Source organism: Rana temporaria, chromosome 11 (assembly GCF_905171775.1).
Source record: "Rana temporaria chromosome 11, aRanTem1.1, whole genome shotgun sequence".
NCBI classification, from domain to species: Eukaryota; Metazoa; Chordata; class Amphibia; order Anura; family Ranidae; genus Rana; species Rana temporaria.
The window spans coordinates 43,272,918-43,283,845 of record NC_053499.1 but is presented as its reverse complement, the minus strand read 5'-3'; the positions used below and the strand labels follow the sequence as shown (position 1 = coordinate 43,283,845).

The 10,928-nt window shown below is 42.1% G+C and overlaps 1 protein-coding gene across 1 annotated transcript in view; it reads right to left on the bottom strand.

Moving 5' to 3' along the window:
• Window positions 1-373: 373 nt before the first annotated feature.
• B4GALNT4 (beta-1,4-N-acetyl-galactosaminyltransferase 4) overlaps window positions 374-10,928 on the bottom strand; it is a 141,155-nt gene continuing 130,600 nt past the window's right edge. Inside the window, exons 18-21 of the mRNA XM_040328445.1 lie at window positions 8,206-8,278; window positions 7,974-8,127; window positions 3,399-3,525; window positions 374-1,352 (exon numbers count right to left, since the gene is read on the bottom strand). Coding sequence (XP_040184379.1) covers window positions 1,235-1,352; window positions 3,399-3,525; window positions 7,974-8,127; window positions 8,206-8,278 — 472 coding nt within the window. The 3' untranslated portion in view covers window positions 374-1,234. The remainder of the gene's footprint in view (window positions 1,353-3,398; window positions 3,526-7,973; window positions 8,128-8,205; window positions 8,279-10,928) is intronic.

Below are 10,928 nucleotides of genomic sequence, written 5' to 3'. Positions count from 1 at the left end.
CTATCAAGATTTTTAAGGGTAAAAGTTTGACGCCATGCCACGAGCGGGCGCAATTTTTAAGCGTGACATGTTGGGTATCATTTTACTCGGCGTAACATTATCTTTCACAATATATAAAAAAATTGGGCCAAATTTATTGTTGTCTTATTTTTTAATTTAAAAAGTGATTTTTTTCCAAAAAAAGTGCGCTTGTAAGACCGCTGCGCAAATACGGTGTGACAAAAAGTATTGCAATGACTGCCATTTTATTCTCTAGGGTGTTAGAAAAAAAAATATATATAATGTTTGGGGGTTTTAAGTAATATTCTAGCAAAAAAAACTGTTTTAGTCTCGTAAACACTGAATCTGAAAAACAGGCTCAGTAACGAAGTGGTTAAGCAGGCCTGCACTGATATTAGTGCATCAGTAAGTGGTTTACAAGGTGTGCACCTAAATGTATTACTCGGCACCACATTTTTTAAATGTGTTACATCTTCATTTGTATATGTGCACTGTGGGGGGGGGGGGGGCTACAAAAGATCCACAAAGGAACCTCAACTACCCCAAACACAATGAAATTGTGATTTTCTAATTGTTAAATAATTCTCTTAATGTAAAAACTGCATTTCTGTTTCCATCTAAAAACTGACTGGTGATAACTGCAACAATCAAATGTCCTCGCTTCTTCTGTACTTCTAAAAATTCTATTTCTGTTTGTCTGCAGTTCTATACTGTATGTGTCATTATTAAGAAGAACGCATAGCAGAAATGCAGGTGATAATGCACATTGCATTAGTATTACCTGAAATATTTTCCACCGTGTTAAGGAATTCATTCAATTAAAAGAATGGCCAGAAGGTCGGTTAACACTTAAATACACAACATAAAAACGTGCTGGCGTGAAAAAGTCTTTGTGATAAAAAAGGCCTTTTCTCCTGTCCATCCATTCTGCTGTTTGAAAATACATAGCAACGTATCCGCTACAAACAAGTACTGGCAACTTGCACTCAGCTTGTGGGGAAAGCCAATTCCCCTATTCAAGTAGAAAGACTTGAATAAATTATCTTATTAGTCATCTCCTGCAGAGTATCACAGCCTACTCAGCTCAACCAGAGCAGCCTGCAGTAAAGTGCAGAGCCAGGCCCTGGCGACACCATGGTTATTAAACATAACAGCCAGCCCCCCTCTGGACGAACACAAATTGGGGAGGGGCCCAAAAAAGGGACTAAAGGTCACAGAGCCATTTGGCGCCACGTCAGTCCTTGGCAGCGGTTTCTTGGCTCTGTGTGTTCCACATGCCTCTCTTGGAGTGATAGTAGTGGAAGAAGTTTCTCAAACGCAGTCGTTCAACTTCAAGCCCATTCTGTAGCACCCTGTAAAAAATTTCCAGACACAGAAGTTAACAATGCATCCCAAAAGTTCCCAATCATTTTGCCAAATTACTAGGAAAAAAAGAAAAATCCAAACACCAAAGTTTAACACCGTTGCGCTAATCATCAGTTCATTCAAGGTGACCATGAGAGAATGACACTGACAGCGCATTATAGGATCAATCTATACGCTGGAGGATATTGTTCTACCTCTATTTAAGGTGGAATATTTTCGTTAAAGTGTAACTCCACATTTGTTGAGGAAAAAAAAAAACATTCCCCTCTGGGTGATCTATGTACATTAGGAGGATTATAACAAACTTTGTTGCAGATTCCTACCTTTTGTTATTCTGAAGAAATCACTGTTTGTTCATCTGTGCCCCTGTGCTCAGTGGGTCTAATGGGAGTGGTTTCATAATTATCAGTCAGCTGAGCTGCAGGGCACTAATGAGGAAAGCTGCTGGGCCTGCATTCCTTTAGACCCCTTTCACACTGGGGCGTTTTTCAGGCACTTTAGCGGTAAAAAAAAAGTGCCCCAAAGAAGCTGCATCTGCAATCCCAATGTGAAAGCCTGAGTGCTTTTACACTGAGGTGCTGCCCTGGCAGGGCATCAAAAAAAGTCCTGCAAGCAGCTTCTTTGCAGCGCTTTAGGAGCATTGAATACACCCCTCCTAAAGCCCCCTTCCCATTGAGGGAGCTTTTTTTAACTCCAAAGCGCCTGAAAAACGCTGGCAGTGTTAAAGAGCTCTGAAAGCACTCAGGCTTTCACATTTGGTTTGCAGATGAGGCTTCTTTCAGGCGCTTTACAGGCTTTTTCTTTTTACGTCAAAGCTCCTGAAAACGCCCCAGTGTGAAAGGGGTCTTAGACATGATTTCCTATTGGGAGTATCTCACCAAAAATTTAATTTCTGTTGCAGGGAATGCCTGAAATCTGGCATGTATCTTAGGCAGACTTCTGGGGAAATTGGTGAACCAATCACAAAAGCAGGAAATTATATTTGTGGGGTGGTCTGTACACATTCTGGGCCAGATCCACATATAATTGGATAGGCGCAGCGTATCAGAGATACGCTACGCCGCTGTATCTTACCTGGCTTTATGTCAAATCCAGGAAGATTTTGCGCCGTAAGTTATGGCGGCCTAGTGTATTTCTGGCGGCGGAATTCAAATCAGCGGGTAGGGGGCGTGATTAATTTAAATGAAGCGCGTCCCCGCGCCGGTTGAACTGCGCATGCTCCGTTTCGAAATTTCCCGCCGTGCTTTGCGCGAAATGACGTTGCAACAACGTCATTTTTTGAACTTAGACGTGACTTACATCCATCCCTATTCACGGACGACTTACGCAAAAAAATTTCGACGTGGGAGAATGTACTCCACACACATATATATATATATATATATATATATATATATATATATATTTTTTTTAATTTGTTTGGAGTTCAGTTTTAATACAAGAATGTAACAAGTTAAACTTCCGTTTCTTTCAGCTGTCTGCAGTAAAAAAAAAAAAATATATTGAAAAGTCACACAAAGTTTTCCAGGAACAACTAACTGCCTGGAACATTGTATAGCCAAAATAAGCATTAGCAGATGACTTAAGTTTCACCAGAACGTAGCCTAGCAGTGGAAATACTTAAGTCTTCACTGTATAATATAGTTTATAATCCAAGTATATAAATAAAAATGGAGCTAAACTTGCAGAATTAACTGCTTACAGTTGAGCTTGACATAGCCAGGAGGTGGAAAAAAACTTCAGTCAAAACCTTGGTAGGTAGCGGTTTACGGCTCTGGCAACTTTTACTGCTGTCAGTAACAGACGGCAAGGGTCATCAAAAATTGGGAAATGATTGGAGAGATTTTCTCAAACTTCCTATATGTGGTTATATGGCCAGGAAATAAGTGAAAATCTCACCAATGGGGTCACAAGCAGCTATATCCAAAACACACACACACACACACATTTTATAACCAGTAAAAAAAAGCAGCAAAATGCTTTAAGACAGATGTAGCAAAAAAGTGAGACTGTCCTATAAAACTGCATCGCACCTGTCCAGAAGTTCCCAGTCTTCTCCTCCCCATCGGTCTTTGAACTCTTCTGTATTCATACCTCCGATACGATCAAAATCCGACTTGTAAATCCCAAAAAGGCCAAAGCCATTAACTTCCCAATAGCCTGCAGTCATAAAAAAACGGCATGAGTACATGAAGAATGTCAATGTGATATACAATTAAAGATCAAATGCTGCACAAAAATTACAGTGAGGAAGGAGGGTGATGAACAGTCGGAATTTTATAACCAGCCTTTTACCATATAGAGTTTAGGAATCATATTCGCACGATAATAAATTTCTCATGTATACTGCACTGACCTATTCTTAAATGCTTTGGAGATTAATAAATTCTTTGCTCCACACAGGGTATTCCAAAGACTATTCCATTAAAGGGGCACTAAATCAACTCTTTGTGCGGAGTTCAGGAAATTACAATAAAAAAACATTACCGCTTTTTCTGCATTATGCTTCACAATTAAAGTAGAATTTAATACAAAATCTAACTACTGTTAAATCTATCCCCTACACCTCATAACACCCATTTTGACTAACCTGTGCAGGAAAGATCTGTAAAAAATGACACTATTATTCAGGCAGCTCTTGTCTGGTCACATGATCTCCCGTTTCAGCCAGTGCCGGCTGCAGGAGAGCCGGATCGCATGACCGGACGGAGCCACCTGAAAATTGTAAGTATACTGGGCCAGATTCACAGTTATCTGCGGCGGTGTAACGCATCCCCTTTACGTTACACCGCCGCAAGTTTTTAGCGCAAGTGCCTGATTCACCAAGCACTTGCGTGTAAACTTACGGCGGTGTAACGTAAAGCCGTCCGGTGCAAGCCAGCCTAATTCAAATGGGGCGTGTACCATTTAAATTAGGCGCGTTCCCGCGCCGAACATTCTGCACATGCTCCGTTAGGAAATTTGCCAACGTGCTTTGTGCGAAATTACGGCGCCCGATGTATTGTTTGAACGGCGACGTGCGTTACGTCGTTTTGGATTCCCGGAGGTCTTACGCAAAAAAAAAATTGAAATTCGACGCGGGAACGACGGCCATACTTTAACATGGCTGTTCTAAAGATAAGCCATGAAAAAGCAGGCCTAAGTTTGTGACGGATCGCCGCAATCAGCTAATTTGCATACCCAACGCTGGAAAACGACGCAAACTCCACCCAGCGGCCGCCAAAAAATTACACCTAGGATCCGAAGGCATACGAAGCCGCACGCCTGTCGGATCTTAGCCAAAAGCTGTCGTATCTTTTTTGTGAATTACAAATAAAGATACAACGCGGCAAATTTGAAAAAACGCCGGAGTATCAGTAGATACTCCGGCGTATTTACTCTGTGAATCCTGGCCCACTGATCTTTCCTACATAGGTTAGTTAGAATAGGTGTTAGAAAAGCTGAGGGAGTATTTTGCATGGAATTCTACTGTAAATTATAAAGTCAGAAGCAAAAAGTGGACCTGTTGCACAACAATCTAATTACACATTGGACATTATTCTCCAAGTACAGGTTGAAAAAGGAAATCTAAAAAGCCTGTCTAGTTAATGTGATGGAAATTTACAAGCCAGCTCCAGATCGTGGACTATGGACGGAACCTCTAGCTGTGGCAAATTCCTGGAGAATGGTAAGCTGCTTCCACTTGAGGCCCCTAGGGAGCGCCATGGTAGTTTCCCCATGGACTTCTGGCAATACAAGCAACTTTACAACTTTTTTACTACCCATGGCCGAACAATCAGGGCTGTGTCTACTCCTTCCCCATTTGAGAGTCTTTTTATAGCTAAGGAGCCTATACCCCATATGGATTCAGAACTATATAAACTGTTGAGCTTTGCTTCCACCGCTGTGAAACCTACTTATATCCGGGAGTGGGAATGTGACCTAGGGTTAGAGCTCTTCGCAGAGGAACTATATCACCTATATCAGTGGACCTACTCTAGTTCCATAGACTGCAAAATTTAAGAAACTAATTATAAGATACTGACACCCTTCCACCTCTGATTTTTGTTGGCGCAGTTGTGGTCGGTGAAGTACGCTTTTACACTTGTGGTGGGAATGCCCCATGATTGGACCCTTCTGGGTTGATAAAGCCCAGATACATGTAATACTCGATTTGGACATCCCTTTGTCATCCCTGGTCCACGTCCTACTCCATGTACCCTCCCTCTCGCTTAGCCAATACAAGTGCAGTGCCCTACCACATCTACCTAATGCGGTTAGATAACTACTGCACATTTATTGGTTTCAGACTCCAGTTCCTAGTCTTGAGGAGTGGATTAGGAAGGTGAACGAGATCATGGATCTCGCGCTTCAATAGTATTTGGTTGGTGTGGCAGAATTACACCACAGACCCTGACCACGCTCTGTCCAGTCTAGATGTAGCCCTGATAGAGTTAGCAGATCCCTCACTCACATTGCGTTCTAAGAAGCCCTTTCTTTTTTTTTTTTTGCTGCAGCAGAATATACCATTTTGGGCGATCACGGTCACAGAGAAAGTTCAGGTATACGTCCAATTATTTTCATGAAAATAATTCTTGAACTAATTTCCTTCTGAGGTTTCTAGGACATTGTACTTTTATTTTGTTTTTATGCTACTTTTCAGCATCTGACATGTACACTGTTAGGGTATAATATGATGCAAGGCTTTATGGCACTTCCTTCCCTTGTAGGTATTATTCGCTCATACCTTAATTTGTTGGTACAAGCAATCTGTACACAATATAGAGTTCTCTATTTGCACATTTCTGTTGTCACTTTTAGCCTTCTAGCATGCCCTTCATTGGAGGGGGCCTTTTGGCCTTAATTCCAAACTAAGGGCTCAATAGTCATTGTAGTACCAGCCTGCTCCTTTTTTGCTGCCTAGGCTGGCTTATATGTCAGCAATGCTTGGTTATTTTTTTGGTTACTTGTGTATGCATTATGTGGGAAGTATTCCAAATGATGGGGTATTTTCTACTTCCACAGGCCACAGTCTGGCCCCCCTAAATACTGAAGGACAGCAAGTTTAGAAAGTTTGGAGACCGCTGGTTTAAACAGACCCCTGATGTCTCACATTTGAGAGAGAGAAAGGGACCGAGGACAGATCCATCAGTCCCTTTCTCTGCAGCTTCAACTGCACTGGATTCACAAGTGTCAACAATAAGGCAGTACAGCTGGCTCTCCTGGTCAACAGGTGCCCGGGCCCCCCTTTTAAACTGATTGGGCCTGGGCCCAGTACAGGAGGGCTGGCAGTAGTGCCTTAGCAGCCCCGGCCAACCCCTACAGGCCTGACACCGCTAGCAAGAAGTAAAAGCAGTCAAGTATAGGACTTTGCGGGATTACTTGGGCCATGCAGTAGAAGAAGCAGATCTTTGCAGACTGGCTCAGCTTTACCTTATGTTCCACAAAACAATCAGACAAGTCTTTCTAACCTTTATCGTCCCTTTCTCCTACCAAGATCAGACTATGAATATCAGGTGATCCAAATCTACTGATAGCATGCTTGATCCAGTTCAGTTAAAGAGTAAAGCCAGAGGAATTCAGGTAACTAGCATTTTCAGGGGTCAGCAAAAGCTGCCTCTGTGTGTTGCCTATTAACCTCCCTGGCGGTATGATTCTGTCAGAAAAAACATGCTGAAAGCGGTACCATTATTTGCAAGGAAATTTGGCGTTTTATATTGTAGGTCTGTAATTTTTAGAAATAACTCACTTAAATCTGACCAAACAAGATTCTAATAGGCATCCCGGGTATGACATTTTTTTAAAAACAAAATTATAAATTATAATATAATAAATAATTATAAATAATTATAACAAATAATAATATAATTATAATAAAAATTATTCAATAATGTAATCAAATCAAAATCACTGAAATTTTCTCAGTTGCAGAATTGTTGCTGTCATTATTTTTTTTTTTTATGACGAATTTCCCCACAAATCGCTATCGCACAATTCTGCAAGTGATTATAATTTATTATCGCTGTTTTTTAGCTGATCTAAAACCATTTTTGACATAAAGGGACACTTTTGGTTGCTATGGACAATCTACAGTTTGCAGGGAGAAAGAAACGTTTTTATTATATAAAATGACATGCATGACACAGGACAGACCACTAGGGACAAGGGGGGTGTGTTTTTTTTACATACAGTACTGTAATCTATAAGATTACAGTATACTGTATGTATAGTGTTTGTTTACTTTTTTGAATTTGGCGCCGTTCTCCGTCCCCGTGCGTCGTAACGTCGCAGGGAACGGAGATCGGCGTCACACGGAGGCACTGTGTGAATCGAGCGAGGTCCCGCTCGCTCACACAGCGGGGTGGCATTGCTGGATCCAGGAAAAGGTAAGTAACTTTGCCTGTGGATCTAGCGAGGCGAGCCCGAGTCTGACTCGGGGTTACCGCTCGCAGCAGGAAAATCTAACCCCGAGTCAGACTCGGGAACACCGCCAGGCAGGTTAAAGGCTTTCTTTATGCTAATGTAGAAAAAAGCACTTCTACTTTCCAAAGAAGGAAGCATTGCCATCAGACAAAGGTGGCTGGAAAACACACTGATTTAAAGTCATTTAAGCAGGAATATGCTCTCACCTCTGGGATTCATTGGGGAGCTACCGCAGCTCAGCCTCATAACGATTGGAGCAAAGGCCAGACGCCCCTCCACGCAATGCTGTCTAACACTGTCCAGTACTGACAGAGGGAAATGTATGTGCAGGTCACACAGGAACACAATGCTATGATTGTCCTGGAAAAAACACACTCATTTATAGTAGGGCAGTAATATACTTAGGATTCATTTATATTCCCTTGACATGCCACAAACCTGTATAGTGTCAACTCCAGCCTGTAGTCCTGCTGCCCGCTCAAAGTTTCCACTTCTCTTCATATACTGATAGCTGAGAAGGAAATTGATGGCATTAATATAGGTGGCATTGTGACTTCTAAAATACAAGGGCTTCAAATCTGCATTTTGATATAGACATCTGCAGATAATCAATGGCTTACTTTATGCAGTGCATAAAAAGATACTTTAATATTTAAAAACTTAAAAACCAGTCACCTCTATAGGATAGCTCTTTATGTAGTACCTATTGTACTATGCAAGGAGATAAAAACTAAGGGCGAGATTCACAAAAGGGATACGACGGCGTATCTGCTGATACGCCGTCGTATCCCTGTTTCTATCTATGCGACTGATTCATAGAATCAGTCGCATAGATATCCCTAAGATCCGACAGGTGTAATAGTTTTACACTGTCGGATCTTAGGATGCAGTACCGCGGCCGCCGCTGGGGGGATTTCGCGTCGTAAACCAGCGTCGGGTATGCAAATTAGCAGTTACGGCGATCCACGAAATGCTTTCCTGTCGTTACGTCGCCGCAAGTGTTAGTTTGCCGTTGCAAAGATAGGGCACCTTTTACAAAGTGTAAACTTAGTACACCATGCAAAAGTATACCCGTCTTTCCCGCGTCGCTTTCAATTTTTTTTTTACATTTTTATTTTTCACGGCGCGATTCACAAAACGTTGGCGCGCCGTAACTTCGCGCAAAGCATGTCGGGAAATTTGCGACGGGAGCATGCGCAGTACGTGGGAGCGCGCCTAATTTAAATGGGACTCGCCCCATTTGAATTGGCCCGCCTTGCGCCGGACGGATTTAGGATACACCGCCGCAAATTTCCAGGTAAGTGCTTTGTGGATCGGGCACTTAGCCAGAAAATTTGCGGCGGTGTAACCTAAATCGGTTACGTTACGCTGCGCCGCTTGGCTGTTAATCTGGCCCTAAGGTTTTCAGTGCATGGCTTGGAAAAAAAGACAGCTTTTTAACAAAACAAATATCTATGCTCACGGTTTGTGTAGTATACATGCACAGTCCTGGTCACTTTGCACCCAGCTTGCAGTCTGTACAAAATATGGAGAACCTAATCTCCTCCTTTCAATGCACATGTACTCCCACTTCTTGGGACAGGTGATATACAATAGAAGTGGAGTTGATACCATCTGACAGCTGTTCTAGGTAACCAGAGAAATCAATGGGCTTTCACAGGAAGGAAGAAAATGGAATCATTCTTACAAGTAGGCGTGAGTTTTTTTCCTCTGCCAAGTCTCATCTAGGCATTTCTTCCCATTTACAGTACATGCATGATATTAACTATATCGGCTTTTGCTATGCTTAAAGCAGACCTTCACTCTAGAAAGGGGAAGTTCTGCTTTATGTCTTCCTCCCCACCTCCTCTATCACATTTGGCACATTCAATCTTTATTTTTCTGGAGACTATTCACAAAGCGCAGCGTGACTCGTGCATGCCAGAAAAGGACTTGTGAATAAATGGTTGCAGAACAAATCATCTGAGTTTCCATTATTTCTTTTGGGGTAATTCGCTTTAATATACAAGTTCTTTGGATTACAAGCATGTTTCCAGAGCGAATTATGCTCGCAATCTTCAGATAGGTTTCCTAGTTTTCATCCCTGGTCATTTTAAATCCGCCAATATTACTGTAGATACAAAGTACAACATTTTTTTACTTTATGCTATACTACATATCCCCAAAAAATATATAAAAAAAGTATTCACCAGTTTAGGCCAATATGTACATTTAGGGACTTTTAATTATTTTTTACTAGTAATGGTGGCGATCTGCGATTTTTAGCAGGACTGCGACATTGTGGTGGACAAATCTGACCCCAAGTGACTTTTTGGGGACCAGTGACATTACAGTGATCAGTGCTAAAAAATTCACTAATCAATGTATAAATGACACTAGGGGCGATCAAGGGGTTAATAGTGTTCCCTGGGTGTGTTCTAATTGTGTGGGGGATGGGCTTACTGGTACAACACAGAGATCGCTGATCCTGATCACTAGGAACAGCAGATCTGTCCCCTGTCAGAATGGGATCCGCCTTGTTTACATAGGTAGATCCCCATTCTGCCTCTTTGTACCGCGATTGCGGGTGGCTGGTGGACATAGGGTCACCGAACCCGCGGGAGCGCGCAGACGATACCACATGCACAGACCCACATACAGGTACGTCGGTTTAACCAGCCGAGCCGCCTTGCTGCAGTATATATGCGGAAGGCGGTTGGCAAGTGGTTAAGGTCAGTGCTTATGATTCAACAATAAGAAAGAAACTAGGCAAAAATGGCATCCATGGGAGATTTCCAAGTTGAAAGCCATTGCTGACCAAAAGCACAGAATCACATTTGCCAAGAAACATCTCGATGATCCCCAAGACTTTTGGGCAAATATTCTGTGTACTGAAAAGTTGAATTTTTGGAAGGTGTGCATCCCGTTACAGTTTCAGGATCTGAACTTGCCATCATTGATGTTACCATGAATTCTGCGCTCTACCAGAAAATCCTGAAGGAGAATGTCCAACCATCAGTTTGTGACCTCAAGCACACTTATGTTACGTAGCAGGACAATGATCTGAAACACCAGCAAGTCCACCTTTGAATGGCTCAAAAAAATGTATAAAAAAAATAAGGTTTTGGAGTGGCCTAGTCAAAGGACTTAAATCCGATTGAGATGCTGTGGCATGACCTTAA